The sequence below is a fragment of the Schistocerca piceifrons genome, chromosome 2, assembly GCF_021461385.2.
Source record: "Schistocerca piceifrons isolate TAMUIC-IGC-003096 chromosome 2, iqSchPice1.1, whole genome shotgun sequence".
Taxonomy (NCBI): Eukaryota; Metazoa; Arthropoda; class Insecta; order Orthoptera; family Acrididae; genus Schistocerca; species Schistocerca piceifrons.
Genome location: NC_060139.1, coordinates 332991442 through 333018411, shown reverse-complemented (window position 1 = coordinate 333018411; position 26970 = coordinate 332991442). Strand labels below are relative to the sequence as shown.

Here is a 26970-nt window from a genome sequence, read left to right as displayed (position 1 = left end):
ACCTTAGGGGGAAAGAAGGACAGGTATACACTCGCACACACGCACATATCCATCCACACATACAGACACAAGCAGACATATTTAAAGACAAAGAGTTTGGGCAGAGATGTCAGTCGAGGCAGAAGTGTAGAGGCAAAGAAGTTGTTGAAAGACAGGTGAGGTATGAGTGGCGGCAACTTGAAATTAGCGGAGATTGAGGCCTGGCGGATGACGAGAAGAGAGGATATACTGAAGGGCAAGTTCCCATCTCCGGAGTTCGGGTAGGTTGGTGTTGGTGGGAAGTATCCAGATAACCCGGACGGTGTAACACTGTGCCAAGATGTGCTGGCTGTGCACCAAGGCATGTTTAGCCACAGGGTGATACTCATTACCAACAAACACTGTCTGCCTGTGTCCATTCACGCGAATGGACAGTTTGTTGCTGGTCATTCCCACATAGAATGCATCACAGTGTAGGCAGGTCAGTTGGTAAATCACGTGGGTGCTTTCACACGTGGCTCTGCCTTTGATCGTGTACACCTTCCGGGTTACAGGACTGGAGTAGGTGGTGGTGGGAGGGTGCAAGGGACAGGTTTTGCATCGGGGGCGGTTACAAGGATACGAGCCAGAGGGTAGGGAAGGTGGTTTGGGGATTTCATAGGGATGAACTAACAGGTTACGAAGGTTAGGTGGACGGCGGAAAGACACTCTTGGTGGAGTGGGGAGGATTTCATGAAGGATGGATCTCATTTCAGGGCAGGATTTGAGGAAGTCGTATCCCTGCTGGAGAGCCACATTCAGAGTCTGGTCCAGTCCCGGAAAGTATCCTGTCACAAGTGGGGCACTTTTGTGTTTTTTCTGTGGGGGATTCTGGGTTTGAGGGGACGAGGAAGTGGCTCTGGTTATTTGCTTCTGTACCAGGTCGGGAGGGTAGTTGCGGGATGCGAAATCTGTTTTCAGGTTGTTGGTGTACTGATTCAGGGATTCCGGACTGGAGCAGATTCGTTTGCCACGAAGACCTAGGCTGTAGGGAAGGGACCGTTTGATTCATCCCTATGAAATCCCCAAACCACCTTCCCTACCCTCTGGCTCGTATCCTTGTAACCGCCCCCGATGCAAAACCTGTCCCTTGCACCCTCCCACCACCACCTACTCCAGTCCTGTAACCCGGAAGGTGTACACGATCAAAGGCAGAGCCACGTGTGAAAGCACCCACGTGATTTACCAACTGACCTGCCTACACTGTGATGCATTCTATGTGGGAATGACCAGCAACAAACTGTCCATTCGCATGAATGGACACAGGCAGACAGTGTTTGTTGGTAATGAGGATCACCCTGTGGCTAAACATGCCTTGGTGCACAGCCAGCACATCTTGGCACAGTGTTACACCGTCCGGGTTATCTGGATACTTCCCACCAACACCAACCTATCCGAACTCCGGAGATGGGAACTTGCCCTTCAGTATATCCTCTCTTCTCGTCATCCGCCAGGCCTCAATCTCCGCTAATTTCAAGTTGCCGCCACTCATACCTCACCTGTCTTTCAACAACTTCTTTGCCTCTACACTTCTGCCTCGACTGACATCTCTGCCCAAACTCTTTGTCTTTAAATATGTCTGCTTGTGTCTGTATGTGTGGATGGATATGTGCGTGTGTGCGAGTGTATACCTGTCCTTTTTTCCCCCTAAGGTAAGTCTTTCCGCTCCCGGGATTGGAATGACTCCTTACCCTCTCCCTTAAAACCCACTTCCTTTCGTCTTCCCCTCTCCTTCCCTCTTTCCTGATGAGGCAACAGTTTGTTGCGAAAGCTTGAATTTTGTGTGTTTGTTTGTGTGTCTATCGACCTGCCAGCGCTTTCGTTCGGTAAGTCACCTCATCTTTGATTTTATATATATATACATATATATACACAAAGATGATGTGACTTACCAAATGAAAGTGCTGGCAGGTCGACAGACACACAAAATCCAAGCTTTCACAAAAACTGTTGCCTCATCAGGAAAGAGGGAAGGAGAGTGAAAGACGAAAGGATGTGGGTTTTAAGGGAGAGGGTAAGGAGTCATTCCAATCCCGTGAGCGGAAAGACTTACCTTAGGGGGGAAAAAAGGACGGGTATACACTCGCGCGCGCGCACACACACACACACACACACACACACACACACACACACACACACACACACATATCCATCCACACATATACAGACACAAGCAGACATATTTGGTCTTTAAATATGTCTGCTTGTGTCTGTATATGTGTGGATGGATATGTGTGTGTGTGCGCGAGTGTATACCCGTCCTTTTTTTCCCCCTAAGGTAAGTCTTTCCGCTCCCGGGATTGGAATGACTCCTTACCCTCTCCCTTAAAACCTACATCCTTTCGTCTTTCCCTCTCCTTCCCTCTTTCCTGATGAGGCAACAGTTTGTTGCGAAAGCTTGAATTTTGTGTGCATGTTTGTGTTTGTTTGTGTGTCTGTCGACCTGCCAGCACTTTCATTTGAAAAGTCACATCATCTTTGTTTTTAGATATATTTTCCCTACGTGGAATGTTTCCCTCTATATATATATATATATATATATATATATATATATATATATATATATATATATAAAAAACAAAGATGATGTGACTTACCAAACGAAAGCGCTGGCACATCGATAGACACACAAACAAACACAAACATACACACAAAATTCAAGCTTTCGCAACAAACTGTTGCCTCATCAGGAAAGAGGGAAGGAGAGGGAAAGACGAAAGGATGTGGGTTTTAAGGGAGAGGGTAAGGATTCATTCCAATCCCGGGAGCGGAAAGACTTACCTTAGAGGGAAAAAAGGACGGCTATACATTCGCATACACACACATATCCATCCACACATATACAGACACAAGCAGACATATTTAAAGACAAAGAGTTTGGGCAGAGATGTCAGTCGAGGCGGAAGTGCAGGGGCAAAGATGATGTTGAATGACAGGTGAGGTGTGAGTGGCGGCAACTTGAAATTAGCGGAGATTGAGGCCTGGTGGGTAACGGGAAGAGAGGATATATTGAAGAGCAAGTTCCCATCTCCGGAGTTCGGATAGGTTGGTGTTGGTGGGAAGTATCCAGATAACCCGGAAGGTGTAACACTGTGCCAAGATGTGCTGGCCGTACACCAAGGCATGTTTAGCCACAGGGTGATCCTCATTACCAACAAACATTGTCTGCCTGTGTCCATTCATGCGAATGGACAGTTTGTTGCTGGTCATTCCCACATAGAATGCATCACAGTGTAGGCAGGTCAGTTGATAAATCACGTGGGTGCTTTCACACGTGGCTCTGCCGTTGATCGTGTACACCTTCCGGGTTACAGTACTGGAGTAGGTGGTGGTAGGAGGGTGCATGGGACAGGTTTTACACCGGGGGCGGTTACAAGGATAGGAGCCAGAGGGTAGGGAAGGTGGTTTGGGGATTTCATAGGGATGAACTAACAGGTTGCGAAGGTTAGGTGGACAGCGGGAAGACACTCTTGGTGGAGTGGGGAGGATTTCATGAAGGATGGATCTCATTTCAGGGCAGGATTTGAGGAAGTCGTATCCCTGCTGGAGAGCCACATTCAGAGTCTGGTCCAGTGCCGGAAAGGATCCTGTCACAAGTGGGGCACTTCTGCGGTTCTTCTGTGGGGGATTCTGGGTTTGAGGGGATGAGGAAGTGGCTCTGGTTATTTGCTTCTGTACCAGGTCGGAAGGGTTGTTGCGGGATGTGAAAGCTGTTGTCAGGTTGTTGGTGTAATGGTTCAGGGATTCCGGACTGGAGCAGATTCGTTTGCCACGAAGACCTTGGCTGTAGGGAAGGGACTGTTTGATGTGGAATGGGTGGCAGCCGTCATAATGGAGGTACTGTTGCTTGTTGGTGGGTTTGATGTGGACGGACGTGTGAAGCTGGCCATTGGACAGGTGGAGGTCAACATCAAGGAAAGTGGCATGGGATTTGGAGTAGGACCAGGTGAATCTGATGGAACCAAAGGAGTGGAGGTTGGAGAGGAAAATCTGGAGTTCTTCTTCACTGTGAGTCCAGATCATGAAGATGTCATCAATAAATCTGTACCAAACTTTGGGTTGGCAGGCTTGGGTAACCAAGAAGGCTTCCTCTAAGCAACCCATGAATAGGTTGGCATACGAGGGGGCCATCCTGGTACCCATGGCTGTTCCCTTTAATTGTTGGTATGTCTGGCCTTCAAAAGTGAAGAAGTTGTGGGTCAGGATGAAGCTGGCTAAGGTAATGAGGAAAGAGGTTTTAGGTAGGGTGGCAGGTGATCGGCGTGAAAGGAAGTGCTCCATCGCAGCGATTCCCTGGACGTGCGGGATATTTGTGTATAAGGAAGTGGCATCAATGGTTACAAGGATGGTTTCCGGGGGTAACGGATTGGGTAAGGATTCCAGGCGTTCGAGAAAGTGGTTGGTGTCTTTGATGAAGGATGGGAGACTGCATGTAATGGGTTGAAGGTGTTGATCTACGTAGGCAGAGATACGTTCTGTGGGGGCTTGGTAACCAGCTACAATGGGGCGGCCGGGATGATTGGGTTTGTGAATTTTAGGAAGAAGGTAGAAAGTAGGGGTGCGGGGTGTCGGTGGGGTCAGGAGGTTGATGGAGTCAGGTGAAAGGTTTTGTAGGGGGCCTAAGGTTCTGAGGATTCCTTGAAGCTCCGCCTGGACATCTTCCCCTAAGGTAAGTCTTTCCGCTCCCGGGATTGGAATGACTCCTTACCCTCTCCATTAAAACCCACATCCTATCGTCTTTCCCTCTCCTTCCCTCTTTCCTGATGAGGCAACAGTTTGTTGCGAAAGCTTGAATTTTGTGTGTATGTTTGTGTGTCTGTCGACCTGCCAGCACTTTCATTTGGTAAGTCACATCATCTTTGTTTTGAGATATATTTTTCCTACGTGGAATGTTTCTCTCTCTCTCTCTCTATATATGTATATGTATATATATATATATATATTTATTTATTTATTTATTGTGCTCTGTGTGTGTGTGTGTGTGTTCAATCTTTGGCAAAAACATTTGACAGTCGGCAACAGAAACCAAAACATTGCGTTAAAACAAGTGTTCCGTGCATAGTGCTGTGGCAAATTGGCGTTCATAAGAAGAAGAACACCAAAAATACAACAGGAGCGTAATATGTAAGAAATTGTCCACGCAATCTGTAAGTACAGTTCAAAACATTACTACTTAATAGGAAATACCAACCACCAGAACTGTTTATAACCTATAGGCACAGTGACAAAAATGTAAATTAAATAGCTAACATATGTACATATTCCAGGCCACTGATGATGCCTTGCAGAAAATAAAGGCGAAACGCGTATGGCACTAAAATTGTGTTTTATTTAGTTGCTGTCAGACGGTCCATAAGTAAAAATTATCAGTATACCGTAACCATCTCAGCTTGTTCATGACATGAATACCAGACCATTTTGCTGCTTACAGTGTGCTGTGTCAGTCACATAGCCTGTAACACACATGGAACCCACGGCACATGTTCAGAGGAACTTTGTCATCAGTGCCATCTACCGTATCATCAGTGCTTTCTGGACGCATGTTCATAGGACCTTTATCCCTCCATTTCCAGTTAGGAATCTGTCCCTGCAGTTCATCAGTTTTATTAATGCTCAACCTGTATGTGTCATGGTTCAGAAGGTGTGTTAGTTGTTTGGTGTTTAGTTGTGGAATATATAATGGGGGAAAATTAAATTTTGTTGGATATTTCATTACCTTAACATTTTGCTGCTAAAATCACACTAAGTAGCCGTGCTACTTATTGCTGTTTTATAAGTTATATACCACTGCACACATTTATTATAATACTTGTACTATACGATTTCATTGCTATTATTTGCACATAATATACTATTGATATTGTTTGCTACTTAAAATTTGAAAAAAAAACACATTAAAAATTTTGGAAAGTTTAAACACAGTGCCATGGCAAGTTAAAGGCATGTGCTGTTTCAACTAGCTCATTTGTTGCTTAATGATAGGTCAGTACTTATCACAAGACTCAAGAAAATACACATTACGCAGGCAATGTGGAAGTAGGCTGGAATCAGCAGTGCCATAGGAAGGAATATCTCAAAAATGCATGCAGACAACATTTCCTGACACAAACTAAAATCAGACATGAAATTCTCCATAACACATTCTGGAACGTGGCATGCTTCACTGTGCTATCTGGAGCTTATGTTTCCGTAATTTAATTGCAAATTAAAGTAGATTCAGTGAAATTATTACCTGTTGTCTGCTTATATGTCTTTTTTGTGTACTTGTCTCTACTGTAAACTGGTGCAAAGAAGTATTAGCACTCATTTTTGGCATATGTAGGGTGATTCAGCTGCCCTCCCCCTACTGACAGTGTTTTATGTAACTGACATTGTTACATCTGTCCTTTATCAACCATGCATGAGATTTTCATATTATATTGCTTGCTATGTGAGAACTATTAGTCCTACAGAGAAAAATGAAAAGCACCTTTTTGTAGAAACTTTAATATAGTTAACTTTGTACCAGGATACGTTTTTGCTAGAGGCTGTAGTTTTTGAGTTATTCAAGAAAAATGTACAAAAATAGCCTTCAAACACACCCCCACTCCCTCGCTCATTGCTCATTAGTCAGGATCTCTAGTATGTTGAACATGGCACTCCCTCACTGTACAAAAATTTGCGGCTGGTGAATTATTTCCAACATTTGATATTTTTTGGTCTTCATTGACTGGTGTTTATGCCACCGCATAAAATAAACAGTTACATTGTTGTATTTGCCTGGCCATCTGACTACAAATCTACTGTGCTTGTAAGGATTAGGCTTGGATGGATTGAATTGTCACCGTAATTAGTTTAAGCATAACATTTACAAAAGTCATTTTTCTTTCAATACTCACAGGGACACGTTTCAATTAATGATATTAGCGAAATAGCTGACTATGCTGGTGGTGTAATAGCTCAGTCAATAGAGTCCAAAAAATGGCAGATATTAGGAATAGTTTGTGTTTCGGAAATGTTTATGTGGTCATAGGAGGTAGTGCCACAAACAATGTACTTGAAATACTGACCAGTGAGGGATGAGTGTGGAGGTGGGAGTGCATTTAAAGGTCGCTTTTGCATGTTTTTCTTGAGTAACTTGAAAATCATGGCCTTCAGTCAAAACATATCCCAGTACAAAATTTAATTACATTACATTTCCTCCAAAAAGGTTCTGTTCATTTTTTTCTGTATTACTGATAGTTTGTGCTGGCGAACAAGAGGGTATGGAACTCTTGTCGTGGTTTATGAAGACCAGACATACCACTGCGGGTTGCTTAATATGACAACAGTAGGGGCAGCTGAATCGCCCTGGAGGGGTGGGGGGGTCATATGATCTCAGTTTTATAAATTAGAGATACTTAAAGCTTGAGCAATTACCACTTGTTTTCAGAACATTAGTGACATTATTAAAGTAAACTGGATGCCTAACTCTATTTCACAGCTTATCATACTCTGTCAATTTCAAAAATTGTCTTGTTAACTGGCAGGGCATAAAAATAACAGTTTATTCAGTATCATCCAGTGATTTGTCAGTGGTGAGAGGTAAATGGTGTATTAAAAAAATCTTGTTGTTGATCTGTCCTTTCATGACGCCTTAGATACTCATTAAGAATGAAATAGTCATTATCAGTATTGCCTGGTGGGTATGTAAGTATTATCTTGCAGCAATAATTTAATTTCTGTGTTATTCAATGTTTTTTGTATATGCTCTAAGAGGCAGAATTTTGGGAAGGAATGTCTTTCTTTTTGTTTCCTCCAGAATGGTGAATGTGTGCAGAAGCTAGGTTCCTTTGAGAACTGGTTTGAGGAAGAGAAGAGTAATTTGCAGAAGGAATTTCCAGGTGTGACACAACAAGAGTTAGTAACTGAGGGTCTTAAAAGATATCGAGACCTACTGCAGAAGAAGAGGAGGGAAGAAAAAGAAAAGGAGGTATAGTGTAGATTTTCTTCTCAGCAATATCGCCTATTATTTTCATTCTTTGTACTAAAAACAGGTAAACACTACACTTGATACTTTATTCTGTATCAAGCACTTGGATTTGTTTGTGCTGTTACTGAAACCACTTTGGTATAAGTCAGTATGTAGATTAGCATAAAATAGTGTCAATGTGTCAGATTGCTGAAAAATAAAGAGCAACAAATCATTAATAGGGCAAAAATGATAACAGATCAATAGAGGAAACTAAAAGATACAGTAACGCCATCTTTTGAGTAATTTTTGTAGGGGGCGGTGGTACTCATCATTAGGGGTTTCCCGAGGTGAAAAATTAATTGCTTTTTTTAAATATGTTGTGCAATATTACTAGTTGTTGTAGTTGAGTTCTGCTTTCTTAAATTTCTTTCCATTGTCATTGGGGTAATAATTCTTATTCTTGGTTTGCTGCAAATATAACTTTAGTAATTAGGGATTTTTTGCACATGGGAATGTGCAGTAAAAAATTACACTGTCAAGACTTTTAAGTTTGGCCACTTTTATATTAATAAAACCACAAATTACATCATCCTTCACAAACATTACAGGCACTGATTCACATCAGAAGTGACACTAAACTGAACTAAGACTGGGATGAAACTGTCTTATGTTATCGCTCCCACACCATCTTAAATAGTTTTAAAAGAATTGCTTGTATTTTTTACATTATTGTGAACAGCAGGTTAACTAAGTCAATGTCTTGTAAAAAGTTACACACATTGTCAGCTACTGCACATTAAATGAATTTTTTGTTGTAATTACAATTTAAAATGTATTATGACCTCTCTATGAAATGGCTCTTCTATCATTTATCAACAGTGTTTCATTTAACGTTTTAATTTCAGAATAATTACTTTCAAGTGTTTTATTGTTAACATTTTTTGTGTTTGTTGTATCCCAGATAGACCATTTAGAGTGAGAAAACATTGAGGTGCGATTCTGGAACTATTGACATGACAACAGTTCTAGAACGTTCTGTAAACTACTAATTCAAGTAACAAAATTGAATCAGAAATTGAGAGTTATGCTGACATCAAAGAGATTTGAAAATAAAGCCTGTATAGAAGGAAAAATACAAATAGCCAAAACAACATATCTACAGGATGTGCAAGAAACATACGCGACTATGGCATCAAAAATGTCACTAGGCCTGGTATTGGTCATTTCAATAAGAGCTGTCCCACTCTGTCACATTACAAGCTGAATCAGATTCTGGAAATTAAATATGACTTAGCATAAAAATAACTGCTCGTAGCAAACCGTAAAATACTGTTGAGGCACATTTATTGGGCCATTCAATAAGTGATGCAATTTTTTCTGAAAGCAGATTGGTTTTATCCCGGATTCCAGTAAAGCATATTATTCCCCACTCATTTGGCTACAAAACTCTGTTTCTCAGCATAATCTCCATTTAATGCCATAGCCTTACAGCACCTTACTGGGAGGGCCTATATGCTCGCATGATTATCACCGAGAATTGGCAGCCCTGCAGCCAGGGGACTAGCGCGAGTTTTGGTGTTCTCGTAAAGTTAAGTCATTTTAGATTATAAAACATATAGTTTGGTAGTGATTATGTGGTAAAAAAGTGTATTAGTGTGCCTTCTAAGCGTACCATTAAAGGCTTCATTTTTCTTTACGTAATATGGCACAAAATTTCAAAATATCATACAGTCGTATTTTCTGTTTACGTTTTGCTGCAGCAAATCTATAGAATTTCGTTTAGCTGTTCTTTGCTCTCTCCAGCAGTTTAACTGTAGCATACCTCTTCATTATTTAATTCACATTTCCGGAAAGGATCTTAAAGTTTAAGTAGTTGTTTCAGAAACTTTGCACTGTTGTTTTTGTTTACACACAGTTGTGTATAGGCCAAATTTGTGGAATCATATTTTCGTGTTTATCTGTAATTTAACTGACTTATTCTTAATAAACTATTACGTTTACCATGAGTGAAAAGTGCTTGAGTTGCCGTAGAATTGTTAGGTCGGGGCTTTGGTGTGACGGGTGCTGTAGTTTTTTCCATGTAGGTGACTGTAGTGGTATGGGAATGGGGGAAGTAAATGAGACTCATCAGTAGTTTTGTAGGATATGTAGTAGAGATAGGAAGATACTAGAACAGGAGGGGAAAATTGCCACACTTCAGGCTGAGTTAGGCAAAGCCAGAGGGGATCTTGACAGGTTAAGGAGGGAGAAGGGTAAAGATAGATGGGAAGTGGCAACAGGCAGAACAGGCCTAGGACGTGGAAAATAGATTTGACCTGTTGCTTCAGTTAGAAGCCGGTGAGCTTCAAGCAGTTGTAAGTGTAGAAAGGGCACAACAAACTTTCAGCAGCAAATTGAAAAGTAAGAATGTAGGGAAATCAGTACAGAAAAAGAAAGTGTTGTTGTTAGGTAGTTCCTATGGAAGAGGTGTTGGGCAACTTTTGCAGGATGAACTAGGATCAGAATACCAGGTCTCCAATTTTTTTAAACCTAGTGCTGGTCTGGAGCAGATGACAGAGGATTTAGGATCACTTTGCAAAAATTTCACTAAGGAAGACACTGTGGTTATAGTGGGTGGGCCAGGTAATAGTATTGTCAGAGATCCTGCTGGGTACAGTATAGAGTGTGACCTGGCAAAGATTGCATCAGTATCGAAGCATACTAGTGTTGAGTTTGTATCTGTTCTTGGGCGCCATAACCGACCTCATTTGAACTCTTCCATCAAGAGTGTTAATTTGAAGTTGGAACAGCTGCTTATTGTCGGGTGCAGGGTCACATTGGTATAGTTGCTGTTGATTCTCTCAGTAGGTGGGATTATACGAAGCATGGCCTTCACCTCAACAGGAAAGGGGAGGGTAAACTGGCTGGGAAAATAGCAGGAAAGTTAAAGGGGTCAACTCTACCCAATTTTAACTCAGTCAGTGTGAAATGTCAGCTATCTTTATTGCATCAAATGAAGAGGGACAAATAGCATAAAGAGTAAATGATACATTGGTGACACATGTGTATAGTGTTGCAGAACTTTTTAACAAACATTTTATAACTGTTACTGAAAAGATGGTGTTGTCAGGTTCTGTAGATGCTGCTATGGAATACCTCTGACCAGACATTTCAAGTAACTTCCATAATATGAATTTGACCCTCACCACCCCAGAAGAAATAATGTCCATCATAAAATCTTTAAAATCAAAAACATCTAGTGGGTATGATGAAATATCAACAAAATTAATTAAAGAATTTGATTCTGAGTTAAGTAACATATTATTACAAAAAAAATAAATTAAGCTATCTGTGTAACCAGTCGTTTATCAGTGGAATATTTCTTGAATGGTTGAAATATGCTGAAGTTAAACCACTGTTTAAGAAGGGAGATAAAGAAATAGCATCAAATTTCTGTCCAATTCCACTTTTGCCAGCATTCTCAAAAATTTTACAAAAAGTAATGTACAATTGGTTGTATAACCATCTTATCTCAAATAACATACTGTCAAAGTCGCAGTTTGGATTTCTAAAAGGTTCTGATATTGAGAAGGCTATCTACACTTACAGTGAAAATGTGCTTAATTCATTAGACAAAAATGGCAGGCAACTGGTATATTTTGTGATCTGTTAAAGGCATTTTACTGTGTAAATCACAGTATCCTTTTAAGTAAATTAGAATATTATGGTTTAACAGGAAATGCTGCAAAGTGGTTCAAATCTTATATCTCTGGCAGGAAACAAAGGGTGTTGTTAGGAAAGAGACATGTATTACGCTATCAAGCAACATCCATCTGGAAAATAATTACATGTGGGGTCCCCACAATGTTCCATTTTAGGGCCCTTACTTTTTCTTATGTATATCAATGACCTTTCATCAGTAACATTACCAGATGTCAAGTTCGTTTTGTTTGCCGATGATACAAACATTGCAATAAATAGCAAATCAAGTGTAGTCTTAGAAAGATCGGCTAATAAAATATTTGTGGACATTAATCACTGTTTCCTAGCCAATTCCTTGTCACTGAACTTTGAAAAAAAACACACTATATGCAGTTCAGAACTTGTAAGGGGTACAAGTATATGCCTAACATACGATGACAAGCAGATAGAAGAAGTGGACAGTGTTAAACGCTTGGGATTACAGCTTGACAATAAATTCGATTGGGAGGAGCACACCACAGAACTGCTGAAGCGACTTAACAAATCTCTTATTTGCAATATGAATTGTGTCAGACATAGGGGATATAAAAATGAAAAAGCTGGCATACTATGCTTACTTTCATTCCATAATGTCATATGGGATTATTTTTTGGGTAATTCATCAAGCCAAGCTAAAGTTTTCCGGGCACAAAAGTGTGCAATTAGAGTTATATGTGGTGTGAACTCAAGAACATCCTGAAGAGATCTGTTTAGGGAACTAAGGATTCTAACTACTGGTTCCCAATATATTTGTTCCTTCATGAAATTTGTCATTAAAAATATATCACTTTTTCAAGCCAACAGCTCAATTCATGGAATCAATACTAGAAGTAAGAATAATCTTCACAAGGATTTAAAGTCACTTACTCTTGTACAAAAAGGAGTGCATTATTCAGGAACACACATTTTCAACAACTTGCCAGCAGCCTTAAAAAGCTTAACCACCAATGAAATTCAGTTTAAAGAGAAGCCGAGAGGATTTATTGGTGGCCAACTCCTTCTACTCCATTGATGAACTTCTCAGTAGAACCAACTGATTTGTGTGTGTGTGTGTGTGTGTGTGTGTGTGTGTGTGTGTAAACAACTTCTGCACCAGTGCAGTGATGTGTTGATTGTAAATAAGTATGGTAGTAGTTCTATTACATGTTTATTACCTTGCAAATAAAAAAAAAACTTTTTTATTTTAAATTCAGTGCATTAGGGTTTGTAAAATGATTCTTTCATACAGGGTTTATTTAAAAAAGTGACAGTCATTCCACTTGGGACCTGTGGAAAGTACATTAGCTTATTTGTTTCAGTTATAAATATTTGTCACTTATTATTATTTTTCTGACATATTCTACATCCTGGAGGACCACCTCACTACGAATCAATAGGAATGAAAGTAAATCTAATCTTTACTCGTCTGACATTGGAGTCAACATCTTGCTGCATCAATAACCTCCCCATCATCCACCTACTGCTTCCCATGGAGCACATTCTTCATTGGGCCAAACAGATAGAAGGTGTGAGATCGAGGCTGTAGGGTCCAATGAAGTTTTGTGACTCCTCTTGGGTGCACAGACTTGTGAGACCTTGCATTGTCATAAAGAAGGAGAAGTTCATTTGCATTTTTGTCATGATGAATACGCGTCTTCATTTTCTTGAGGGTTGCACAATTCACTTCAGAGTTGCACAATTCACTTCAGAGTTGATCGTTGCATCATGAGGGAGGACATCAATCACAATAACTTCTTCGGGATCCCAGAAGACCATCGCCGTGACTTTACCAGCTGAGTGTGCAACTTTGAACTGTTTCTTCATAAGTGAGGTAGTGTGGCACCATTCCATGGATTGCCATTTTGTTTCATCACCTGAGATGATATTTGGCAAACATTGTCAAGATCAGCCCCATAACATGCAAGCAGTTCTGCACAATTCTGTTAGGCGATTAGGAACCCAGCAGGCACACACCTCAGAGTAGTCAACTGGTGGACGAGTGTGTCGGCACTACCAACAGAGACATCTAGTTGTGTGATGAGGTATTTGATTGTGATGCATTGATCACCTCGAATGAGAGTGTCCACATACTTTAACATTACTGGAGTCACAGCTGTGTGCGGCCGGCTGGCATGTGGGAGATTGGACAGCTATGCACAACTTTGTTGTGATGATGACAGGCACAACGCCCAATGACTCACCGTGCTTCTGTTCACTGCCAGGTCTCCATAGACATTCTGCAAGTGCCTATGATTATCTGCAATATTCTGATTTTCTGCCAAATGAAACTCAGCGACAACTCTCTGCTTGGAATGTACGTCCATTACAGACCATTTTGAAGACTATGTATTGCACTGCCACCTATCAGAACTTCATGAAACTGTAGGGACTGAGGCAGGAATATTCCACGAGTCCCACAGAAAATTCCACATTTGTAACTGAAATTGGCCAAGGGTGAAAAAAATTCTGTTGCATTACTTATTGGATGCCTCTTTTATAATCACAAATTGGTAGCTTCATTTAAAAGCGACCAGAAAGAAGAAGACATTTTATTCTGCAAAGACATTATTAATGTAATGGTACAGGGTGAGCATGACTACAAAAAAATTAAGGAAAAATCATTAATTACTGTCTTTGTTTCTTCCTTTGTGTGCTCTAGCTGGTTGATGCTAGTAAGAATGACTTGCTCATACTGAAGTACAAAACATAACACCTGATGGTATCAAATCCTTGCACAGCTGTACCAAGATTTCTGCAGGTGAATCTTCTTCATTTTCGTCGTCGTCCCTGCGACTACCATTATAGCATATTCTGACTTGTTTATTCGAGGAGCATCATATGCTTAACATAGAACTTTTTGCACTTAGTTGTGGAAAGGCACATAAGAAGGACAACTAAGTGCCTCTACTGTTGGAGGATTTGTTACATTTACTGCTTAAATTATCACATATCACCAGGACTTCCCATTACCTCACTTATTTCCATTTACGATGCGGGAGTCAGGATGTTGTCATAAAAAGAAAAGAAAGAAAGAAAGAAAATAGTAAAATGTCTGACTTGCTGAATCGTCAGGAAAGGCATTCCATTCTTCTTCAGAAGATAGTCTTTTTCTACTGTAATTGATGATGTACTACAGCAAAATCAATGTGCTGAATCACACTATATCAGGAAACAAGTGTGTGTAGCCTGTAAAAAGTTAATTTTCATTCTTTACTTTCTCTCAAGGAATGACTTCTGCCTAATAAAAATTCTTATTTTGCTTTCACAGAATCATCTGTGATCAGATTTTGAGGCTGCAGATGACTGATGCAGATGGCAGGAAGGAATATGACATCAATGTTCATGAGAGATGTGGGTAGTTTTGTATGCTGAACTCATCTGTTGGTGAGAGCAGCTTTTCTCATGTTGTGCCCATCTTGACATTTAATCTTGTAAGAAACCTCATACAAATAGATGCAGTAATACACGAATTGCTGTTGAAGTGCAAAATAGTGTTTTCCTGTTCATAAAATATCTCATAGTTTTCAACTTTCCATTACCATTGCTATTAATACAGCAGTGCTGTCATTCCGTCTTTGTTCTTTTCACCATGCTGACATTTTCCTCCTTAACAATTTACATGTTTTAAGGATATCAGTCAGAAAAGATCGAGTTTCATCAGAATGTCACTGTTTATGGAATTACATGCTCTTACAGCAGCTTCCAAGCATCTTTCCTTGAATGTTCCTCACTTACTATGACACAAATTCACTTTATCTACATATGTTCTGATAAGAGAACTTCTAACATTTTTTTAAACTCACCCAGCGAATTGTTCAATACACAGAATCTTCTGTCATAATTCAAGTGCTTTCTAAGCTGTTCTTTCACAATACGTTTCCATCTATAGAACTGATGGGAGTATCAGATCATGCAGTGCTACCCAAGTGCTCAGTAATGTGTTGAGAATAGGCTTGAGCAGTCTTATTAACACAAAATAGCAGAAGGGAAAGAATCAATTGCTATAGGTGACTTGTCAATATACAGCAAGAAAAGAACAGAATAAACAACGAGTTACAACTCCAAGGAGTGAGAGATAAACTTAACACAGTGCTCCAAGTGGCGGTTGACGCCATTCATTTGTCACCACACTGTCACTCAGCTTGCGCCACAACAGCATCTCTTGATGCCATGAACGGAGCTAATACGTGCAACCGCAGCAGTCGACATGTGTGGTGGTCCCTACAGGAGCCCCCATGGTGAAAACAGAGCATCTTCTCTGAAACAGGCCGGGAAGTAGACATGTTGTATGTAGCGGATCGAGTTTCACATAGGCTCTGCATTGACTTGTTGTGGCAATGGGGCTGGAAGACAGGGTGTCTTACAGGGTGTTTCAAAAATGACCAGTATATTTGAAATGGCAATAAAAACTAAACTAGCAGCGATAGAAATACACCGTTTGTTGCAATATGCTTGGGACAACAGTACGTTTTCAGGCGAACAAACTTTCGAAATTGCAGTAGTTCAACAACAGATGGTGCTGCAAGTGTTGTGAACGATATAGAAGACAACGCAGTCTGTGGGTGCGCCATTCTGTACGTCGTCTTTCTGCTGTAAGCGTGTGCTGTTCACAACGTGCAAGTGTGCTGTAGACAACATGGTTTATTCCTTAGAATAGAGGATTTTTCTGGTGTTGGAATTCCACCGCCTAGAATACAGTGTTGTTGCAACAAGACGAAGTTTTCAACGGAGGTTTAATGTAACCAAAGGACCGAAAAGCGATACAATAAAGGATCTGTTTGAAAAATTTCAAAGGACTGGGAACGTGACGGATGAACGTGCTGGAAAGGTAGGGCGACCGTGTACGGCAACTACAGAGGGCAACGCGCAGCTAGTGCAGCAGGTGATCCAACAGCGGCCTTGGGTTTCCATTCGCCGTGTTGCAGCTGCGGTCCAAATGACGCCAACGTCCACGTATCGTCTCATGCGCCAGAGTTTACACCTCTATCCATACAAAATTCAAACGCGGCAACCCCTCAGCGCCGCTACCATTGCTGCACGAGAGACATTCGCTAACGATATAGTGCACAGGATTGATGACGGCGATATGCATGTGGGCAGCATTTGGTTTACTGACAAAGCTTATTGTTACCTGGACGGCTTCGCCAATAAACAGAACTGGCGCATATGGGGAACCGAAAAGCTCCATGTTGCAGTCCCATCGTCCCTGCATCCTCAAAAAGTACTGGTCTGGGCTGCCATTTCTTCCAAAGGAATCATTGGCCCATTTTTCAGATCCGAAACGATTACTGCATCACGCTATCTGGACATTCTTCGTGAATTTGTGGCGGTACAAACTGCCTTAGACGACACTGCGAACACCTCGTGGTTTATGCAAGATGGTGCCCGGCCACATCGCACGGCCGACGTCTTTAATTTCCTGAATGAATATTTCGATGATCGTGTGATTGCTTTGGGCTATCCGAAACATACAGGAGGCGGTGTGGATTGGCCTCCCTATTCGCCAGACATGAACCCCTGTGACTTCTTTCTGTGGGGACACTTGAAAGACCAGGTGTACTGCCAGAATCCATAAACAATTGAACAGCTGAAGCAGTACATCTCATCTGCATGTGAAGCCATTCCGCCAGACTCGTTGTCAAAGGTTTCGGGTAATTTCATTCAGAGACTACGCCATATTATTGCTACGCATGGTGGATATGTGGAAAATATCGTACTATAGACTTTCCCAGACCACAGCGCCATCTGTTGTTGAAAATTGTAACTACTGTAATTTCGAAAGTTTGTCTGCCTGAAAATGTACTGTTGTCCCAAGCATATTGCAACAAACGGTGTATTTCTATCGCTCCTCGTTTAGTTTTTATTGCTGTTTCAAATATACCGGTCATTTTTGAAACACCCAGTATCTACCTCGTGTGTAGCTCTTGACCACAAGGTGGGTGATGCGTGCTTGAAAATGTGAACAGGCTTCACTCTGCTAAGAGACACGGTGGCCTCTTTTCCATTCACTGTGGTAACCATTTTGTGTGTGTGTGTGTGTGTGTGTGTGTGTGTGTGTGTGTGTGTGTGTGTGTGCTAATGCGCGCGTCTCTGCGCAGGTTGTGTTGGGGTCCCGATAGGGTGTTTGCAGTGGTGGCATGACTCATTCTGTACATAACATGATGTGCAAACAGCTGTCAAGGTTTGTAGGTTTGATGTGGTTTACATGTTCCCGTAACTTGCAAAGGAACTCTGGTTGTTCATCTGTTTTTGACAGTAGGTTGGCATCAAATAGCTCTCCTGGCAGGCACAAAGTCTCACCATAAACTAATTCCGCTGCTGAGGACTCTATATGTGGTTTGTACATAGCTCATAGGCCCAGCAGGACTATGGGCAGTGCAGATATCCAGGGCATCCCGTGGCACGTTAGCGCAGCCTTCAGTGTCCAAAGCCAACATTCCACCATGCTGTTGCTGGCCGGATGATAAGTGGTCGTCTTGTGATGCATGTAGCCACAGAACTTCACCAACTGTGCAAACAAGTCTGAATCGAACTTTCGGCCTCTGTCAGTAGTGATATAGAACAGACAGCTGAACCTCGCCAGCCAGATCAATGTGAAAGTGGTGGCTAGTGCATCTGTGTAGATGTTGTCTGTAGCTACTGCCTCAGGCCATCATATATACTACCAATCATTTTGAGTATATAACATGGGCCATCTGACAGAGGAAGTAGTCCTACCATGTCAAGCTGAATGTGGGTGAAGTGTGAAGAAGCATCTGAGAACTACCTGATTAGGGAATTAACTTGCCAAGTGACTTTGCAAAGTTGGCAATGCTGGCAAGTTCTCATCCACTCGTGGCAGTCTCTTCCTGTCCATGGCCACACGAACTGCCGAGATACTTGCTTGAATATTGTTCAGACTCCACGGTGACAAAGATTATGTAAGGCCTCAAACACTAGACAGCAAAAGGCAACAGGGATGAAAGGTTGCGATCTGCCATGTAATGCCTCACAATATAATGTCATGTTCTTGTTGGGCTTCTCAACTAGCTATAACTTAAGTTCTGCAGTGTCATTGTGCAATAAGGTATGCAGTTTGGGATCTTCTTGTTGCGACTTGACAAGCACCATCATGTTCACAGGCCGTGGGACACTGGCCATTCGAGAGAGAGTCCACATCACATAAATGATGCCTGATATTGGCGCCTGCCCATACTGTACTGGGTAATGAATTCCAATTGGGTTTACTGCCATGGGGAACAAGTGTTGCTGTTTTCCCTGATGGCATTTACTAAGGTCCAGCATTCGGTGTATATCATGAACCCTCTCACCTCAACCTCATCCTACAGTCAGACGTACTTGATTGCTTGGTATATGGTTTAAAGTTCCCAATCCTATGTGCTCCATCTTTACAGGGAAGGTGATAGCTTGTGTGAAAAATTAGCCAGAAGCTGCCATGCCTTGTCCAACCATTGGTGGAAGTCTGCACCAATGGCTGGCTGACTGGCATCTACCATTACTGCCAGTGGAGCTTGGGGCGTGTCGGCACTGCTGCTTGCGGTACCTCTTTTTGGCTGCTTTAAAAGCCTCATTTGTCCCCTCGGTCCAATGCACAGCAGAACTGCTCTTAACTTTGGAACCAGTCTGTTCTTCAGTGCATGGTAAATGCCTGCATTAAAAATTGAGCTTTCCTAAGTATCTGTGTAGCTCTGTTATTGTAGACTGTTTACGTATTTGCAATATGGCTTCAGCATTCTCAATGAATGGTAATGAGCCTGCTGAAGCTATTCGATGACCCAGGAATTCAACTTCTGGTTGTCCAGACACTCATTTCACCCTGTTCAACGCCGCGCTGTACTTCTTGAAACACTCAAAAACTACTCTCAAGTGCTGATGATGTTTATCTGTGGACAGAGAGTATACTAACATGTTGTCCAATTAGGCAAAACAAAAGGTTAATGTGTGCAAGACAAAGTCGGTAAACCATTGCCAGGTTTGTGCATCATTACGTAGGCCAATCTCATAAACTTACATACAACCCAGATGGTGTAGTAATTGCAGTCTTCAGAATGTCCTCAGTTGCCATGTGTTCTTGAACGTGGAATGAGTTGGTTGACGTTCGTAAGAAGCTGGAAATCACCCTGGCTACTGTGAAACAAGTGGCAGCTGCTGCGTGTTGTTGTGTTGGAAGCACTCCCGAGAGTCATGTATCTTTGGTACTGGTACCAAGGGTACCTCAAGTATTATTTGCTCTTGTGGATCCTATCTCCTTTGCAGAAAGTACGGTATCTGTCATTATTCATCCACTTGACTGCAAGTGATATTTCAGTGGTAAATCTGGGCACCCTGTACAGGGTGGATGGGGACCAAGAAGGACTCAGGGTGTTGCACTGATCCCCCAACTGACAAGTTTGAGATGCTGTCTTTCACTGAAACCAAGCCAGTGGGGCTCACTTCACCTGTTTTGAGGAAACCTTTTTTGTCCAGTGTCAAGAGAAGGCAAATGCTAAAGGTTAGGAATCTATGATTTTTCGGAAGTTTAAACATACGGTGGATGAAAAGGTACCCCTTTAGAAAATTGCAGCAAGGGGCAGGAAAGCACACAAGGCGCACTCAGTGTGTATGCTTGGGGGCCTAATTCAACATGTTGAAGAGGCTATTCCAGCAGCTGTTGAGGGAACAGGATGCAACCACCTACAGTGTGTGGCTGGAACAAATTATGCCAGTTGTCTGGGCCCTGAGGTCATACTCGGTCATTCCAGTGACTAGCAGATACGGTTCAGAAGACCAGTCTTACACACATGGAGTTTCCATGCAGCTCACAATTTGCAGCATTGTCCCCAGAATTGATCATGGCCCTTTGGTTCTGAGTCTAGTGGAAGGATTGAACCAGAGACTTTGAAATTCTGTGACAAGCTAGGCTTCAACTTCCTGGACTTGGGCCATAGTATTGATAATTGTACCCTCAACCCCCCCCACCCCCCCACCCCCCGCCTCTAAATGGGTCACGTGTGCACTACACATCAGAGGCTGCTACTCAGGTAGCTGACTATATGTGAAGTGCACACAGGGTTGTTTTTTTTAGATTAGGCGACTCTCCATCCAATCCAGATAACGATAGCTATAAGAAACCCAGTTGTATAAGTGTAAGATAAAAAGAAATACCTCCCACTTGTGGGAGTATTAAAATCCTATTGGTTAACTGCTGAAGCACTCGCAACAAAGTGCCAGAGTTTGAAAGGCTCCTGAAAAGCAGTGTAGCTCACATAATACTAGGTACAGAAAGCTGATTGAAACCTGAAATTGATAGCAGTGAGAGTTCTGAGGAAGATAAAATTGTATATTGAAAGGAATGGGAAATGGAGGTGGTGTATTTGTTGCAGCAGACAAGAGACACAAATCCACCACGATAGAAATTAAAGCTGCATGTGAGATTGTTTGGGCAAAAGTTAGTATCAAGGATGGGTATAAAATGATAATTGGTCCTTCTATCACCCACCAGATTCATCTCCTGATGTAACCGAAAACTTCAGACAAAACTTCAATTCCCCAGTCATACTGTAATCATTGGTGGAGACTTTAATCGTTCAACAACCAAATTCACAGTTTTGTCATTGGTGGCTATGATAAGACATTTTGTGAAACATTACTAAATGCCTTCTCTGAAAACTACCTAGAGTAGATAGTTTGGAACACCATTCATAATGGAAATACACCAAAGAGCCAAATAATAAACTGCTACACCTGCCTAATATTGTGTAAGGCCCCTGCGGGCATGCATAAGTGCTGCAACACAATGTGGCATGGACTCAACTAATGTCTGAAGTAGTGTTGGAAGGAATTGACACCATGAATCCTGCAGGGCTGTCCATAAATCCGTAAGAGTACGAGGGGGTGGAGATCTCTTCTGAACAGCATGTTGCAAGGCATCCCAGACATGCTCAATAATGTTCATGTCTGGCGAGTTTGGTGGCCAGCGGAAATGTTTAAACTGTTAAGAGTGTTCCTTGTGCCACTCTGTAGCAATGTTGGGGAGGTGGGGGGTCCATGGATTCATGAGGCTGTCTCCATACCTGTACACACCCATCCACTCGATGCAATTTGAAGCGAGACTTGTCTGACCAGGTAACATGTTTCCAGCAGTCCAATGTCGGTGTTGACGGGCCCAGACGAGGTGAAAAGCTTTCTGTCGTACAGTCATCAACAGTAGACAAGTAGGCCTTCGAGTCCGAAAGCCCATATCGATGATGTTTCATTGAATGGTTCACACGCCGACACTTGTTGATGGCCCAGCATTGAAATCTGCATTGAAGGTTGCACTTCTGTCACCTTGAACGATTCTCTTCAGTCTTCGTTGGTCCCGTTCTTGCAGGATCGTTTCCGACCGCAGTGAAATTGGAGATTTGACGTTTTACCGGATTCCTGATATTCACGGTACACTCATGAAATAGTGGTACAGGAAAATCCCCATTTCCTGCGTACTTCTGAGATGCTGTGTCCCATCACTCAAGTGCCGACTATAACACCATGTTCAAACTCACTTAAATCGTGATAACATGCCATTGTAGCAGCAGTAACTGATCTAACAACTGTGCCATACACCTGTTGCCTTATATAAGCATTACCGACCATAGCCCCGTATTATACCTGTTTACATACCTCTGTATTTGAATAAGCATACCTGTACTAGTTTCTTTGGCACTTCAGTGTATGTTGGATTTAATGGCAACAAACAGATCTGATGTATTTTAGGATGTCCACATTGAAAATGGTATCAGTGACCATGATGTGGTTGTGGCATCAATGATTACCGAAAAACAAAGGACAACTAAGACAAGCAGAAAGATATGTATGTTCAGAAAACTTGGTAAAAATCAGTAGTGTCAAATCTCAATGAGGAGCTTGAAACATTCTGCACAGGACAGGAGCTTGTAGAGGAACTATGGCTCAAGTTCAGAAGAATAATTGACCTTGCACTGGAAAGATATGTATCCAGTAGAACAGTTCATAATGAGAGAGACCCTCTGTGGTATACAGTCACTGTGAAGAAACTTCTAAAGAAACAGAGATTACGTCATACTACGTGTAAAACAAAACATAGGGCTATAGATAGAGAGATGCTGTATGAAATGTGTTTATCTGTCAAGAGAGTAATGCATGAAGGTTCAGTGATTACCATAGCAGAATATTGTGAAGTGATATTTCACAGAACCCAAAGAAATTCTGGTCGTATGGAAAGGCTGTTGGAGGCACCAAAGTTAAGTGTCTAGTCTGTAGCGAATGAAGCGGGAACTGAAATTTAGGGTAGCAAACAAAAAGCTGAAATTCTTAACTCAGTTTTAGATTGTCCCTTTGCAATGGAAAACTCAAGTGAATTGCCCCAATTGAATCCTTGTACCACTGGAGAAATGAGTGAAATAAGTATTAGTATCAATGGTTTCCCCCCATGAACCATGGACCTTGCCATTGGTGGAGAGGCTTGCGTGCTCTGCAACACAGATAGCCGTACCATTGGTGCAACCACAATGGAGGGGTATCTGTTAAGAGGCCAGACAAACGTGTGGTTCCTGAAGAGGGGCACCAGCCTCTTCAGTAGTTGCAGGGGCAACAGTGTGGATGATTGACTGATCTGACCTTGTAACATAAACCAAAATGGCCTTGCTGTGCTGGTACTGCGAATGGCTAAAAGCAAGGGGAAACTAAAGCTGTAATTTTTCCCAAGGGCATACAGCATTACTGTATGGTTAAATAATGATGTCGTCCTCTTGAGTAAAATATTCCGGAGGTAAAATAGTCCCCGATTGGGATCTCTGGGCGGGGACTACTCAGGAGGACGTCGTCGTCAGGAGAAACACAACTGGCATTCTATGGATCAGAGCGTGCAAAGTGAGATCCCTTAATCGGGTTGGTAGGTTAGAAAATTTATAAAGGGGAATGGCTTGGTTAAAGTTAGATATAGTGGGGAATTAGTGAAGTTCAGTGGCAGGAGGAACACGACTTCTGTTCAGGTGAATACAGGGTTACAAATACAAAAGCAAATAGGGGTAATGCAGGAGTAGGTTTAATAATGAATAAAAAAAATAGGAGCTCGAGTAAGCTTCTACAAACAGCATAGTGACTGCATTATTGTAGCCAAGATAGACACGAAGCCCACACCTAAAACCACAGTACCAGTTCATATGCCAACTAGCTCTGCAGATGATGAAGAGATTGAAGAAATTTGTGATGAGATAAAAGAAATTATTCAGATAGTGAAGGGAGACAAAAATTTAATAATCATGTGGGACTGGAATTCAATTGTAGAAAAAGGAAGAGAAGGAAAAGTAGTAGGTGATTAGGGGGTGGGGGTAAGAATAAAAGAGAAAGCCGCCTGCTAGAATTTTGCACAGACAATAACATAATCATAGCTACAACGTGGTTTAAGAATCATATGTTGGTTATGAACTATAGATTAAAACTGCAAAAACATGGGAATTTAAAGAGATGGGACTTGGATAAAACAAAAGAACCAGAGGTCGTAGAGAGTTTCAGAGAGAGCATTAAGGAATAATTGACAAGAACAGGGGGAAAGAAATGCAGTAGAAGAAGAATGGGTAGCTTTGAGAGATGAAATAGTGAAGGCATGAGAGGATCAAAGAGGTAAAAAGATGAGGGCTAGTAGTAATCCTTGGGTAACAGAAGAGATATTGAATTTAATTGATGAAAGGAGAAAATATAAAAATGCAGCAAATGAAGCAGGCAAAAAGGAATGCAAACGTCTCAAAAATGAGATCGACAGGAAGTGCAAAATTGCTAAGCAGGGATGGCTAGTGGACAAATGTAAGGATGTAGAGGCATATATCACTAGGGGTAAGATAGAGACTGCATACAGGAAAATTAAGAGAGACGTTTGGAGAAAAGAGAACCGCTTGTACGTATATCAAAAGCTCAGATGGAAAACCAGTTCTAAACAAAGAAGGGAAAGCAGAAAGGTGGAAGGAGTATATAGAGGGTCTATACAAGGGCGATGTACTTGAGGACAATATTATGGAAACGGAAGAGGATGTAGATGAAGATGAAATGGGAGATATGATACTGCGTGAAGAATTTGACAGAGAAGTGAAAGATGTATGTTGAAACAAGGCCCCGGGAGTAGACAACATTCCATTAGAACTACTGATAGCCTTGGGAGAGTCAGCCCTGTACCACCTGGTGAGCAAGATGTATGAGACAGGTGAAATACCCTCAGACTTCAAGAAGAATATAATATTTCCAATCCCAAAGAAAACAGGTGTTGACAGGTGCGAAAATTACGGAACTATCAGTTTAATAATTCGTGGCTGCAAAATACTAACACGAAGCCGACCTTGGGGAAGATAAGTTTGGATTCTGTAGAAATATTGGAACACGTGAGGTAGCACTGACCCTATGAATTATCTTAGAAGATGGATTAAGGAAAGGCAAACCTACATTTCAAGCATTTTTAGACTTGGAGAAAGCTTTTGACAATTTTGACTGGAATACTTTCTTTCAAATCCTGAAGGTGGCAGGGGTAAAATACAGGGAGCAAAAGGCTATTTACAGTTTGAACAGAAACCAGGTGGCAGTTATAAGAGTCGAGGGACATGAAAGGGAATTAGTGGTTGGGAAGGGACTGAGACAGGATTGTAGTCTATCTCCGATGTTATTCAATCTGTATATTGAGCAAGCAGTAAAGGAAACAAAAGAAAAATTTGGGATAGGAATTACAATCCATGGAGGAGAAATAAAAACTTTGAGGTTTGCTGATGACATTGCATTTCTGTTGGAGACAGCAAAGAATCTGGAAGAGCAGAAAAAACGGGGATAATGGAGTGTAGTCAAATTAAATCAGGTGGTGCTGAGGGAATTAGATTAGGAAATGAGACACTTAAAGTAGTGAATGAATTTTGCTATTTGGGAAGCAAAATAACTGATGATGGTTGAAGTAGAGACGATATAAAATGTAGACTGCCAATGGCAAGGAAAGTTTTGTGGAAGAAGAGAAATTTGTTAACATCAAGTATAGGTTTAAGTGTCAGAAAGTCTTTTCTGAAAGTATGGACAATAAATACTTTAGACATGAAGAGAATAGAAGCTTTCGAAATGCGGTGTTACAGAAGAATGCTGAAAATTATATGGGTAAATCACGTAACTAAAGAGGAGGTAATGAACAGATTTTGGGAGAAGAGGAATTTGTGGCACAACTTGACTAGAAGAAGGGATCGGTTGGTAGGGCATGTTCTGAGGCATCAAGGGATCACCAATTTAGTATTGGAGGGCAGAGTGGAGGGTAAAGATCATAGAGGGAGACTAAGAGATGAATATACTAAGCTGATTCAGAAGGATGTAGGTTGCAGTAGTTACTTGGAGGTGAAGTAGCTTGCACAGGACGGAGTAGCATGGGAACTGCATCACACCAGTCTCAGGACTGAAGACGACGACAACAACAACAACAACAACAACAACAATGGTTTTGAGAAACAGCTGAAAACACCAAAACTGATAAAATCTTCAGATTCCATACTGAATTTGCGGCTGAGTTAGCCCCTCGTTAACTATAATGTATCATAGATCCCTCGAACAAAAAACCGTACTCATTAGTTGCAAAAAAACACGGATCACACCCGTCTACAAGAAGGGCAGTAGAAGTGATCCGCAAAACTATCATCCAGTATCATTGACACCGATTTGTTGTAGAATCTTGGATTATATTCTGAGCTCAAAAGTAATGAGTTTTCTCGAACAGAATGACCTCCTCCAAGCCAACCAGCATTGATTCCAAAAAAATCAGTCATGTGAAAGCCAACTCGCACATTTCTCTTGTGACATACTGAAAGCTTTGGATCAAGGCAATATTTCGGAAAAGTGTTTGACTCAATACCCCACCTACACTTATTGTCAGAAGTATGATCATATGAGGTATCAAGTGAAATTTATGACTGGAATGAGGGCTTTTTGGTAGTAAGGATGCAGCATGTTATCTTGGATGTGAAGTCATCGTCAGACGTAGAAGTAACTTCGGATGTTCTCCAGGGAAGTGTGTTAGGACCATTGCTGTTTATGTTTCTGTTAATGACCTTGCAGACAGTGTTAATAGTAACCACAGGCTTTTTGCAGATGATGCAGTTATCTATAGTGAAGTACTGTCTGAAAGAAGCTGCAAAAATCTCAATAAGATTTCTAAGTGGTGCCAGTTTCGAAGTGGTGCAAAGATTGACAGCTTGCTTTAAATGTTCAAAAATGTAAAATTGTGCACTTCACAAAACGGAAAAACGTAGTATCCTATGACTATAATACCAGTGAGTCACTGTTAGACTCAGCCAACCGGGTGTAACATTTTG

The 26970-nt window shown here is 41.6% G+C and overlaps 1 protein-coding gene across 2 annotated transcripts in view; it reads left to right on the top strand.

Annotated features, from left to right (window-relative positions):
* Positions 1–26970, top strand: part of LOC124777295 (WD repeat and HMG-box DNA-binding protein 1) — a 209301-nt gene that overhangs the window by 177674 nt on the left and 4657 nt on the right. For both annotated transcript variants that reach the window (XM_047252646.1, XM_047252645.1), the window contains exon 18: positions 7799–7969. In XM_047252646.1, coding sequence (XP_047108602.1) covers positions 7799–7969 — 171 coding nt within the window. The remainder of the gene's footprint in view (positions 1–7798; positions 7970–26970) is intronic.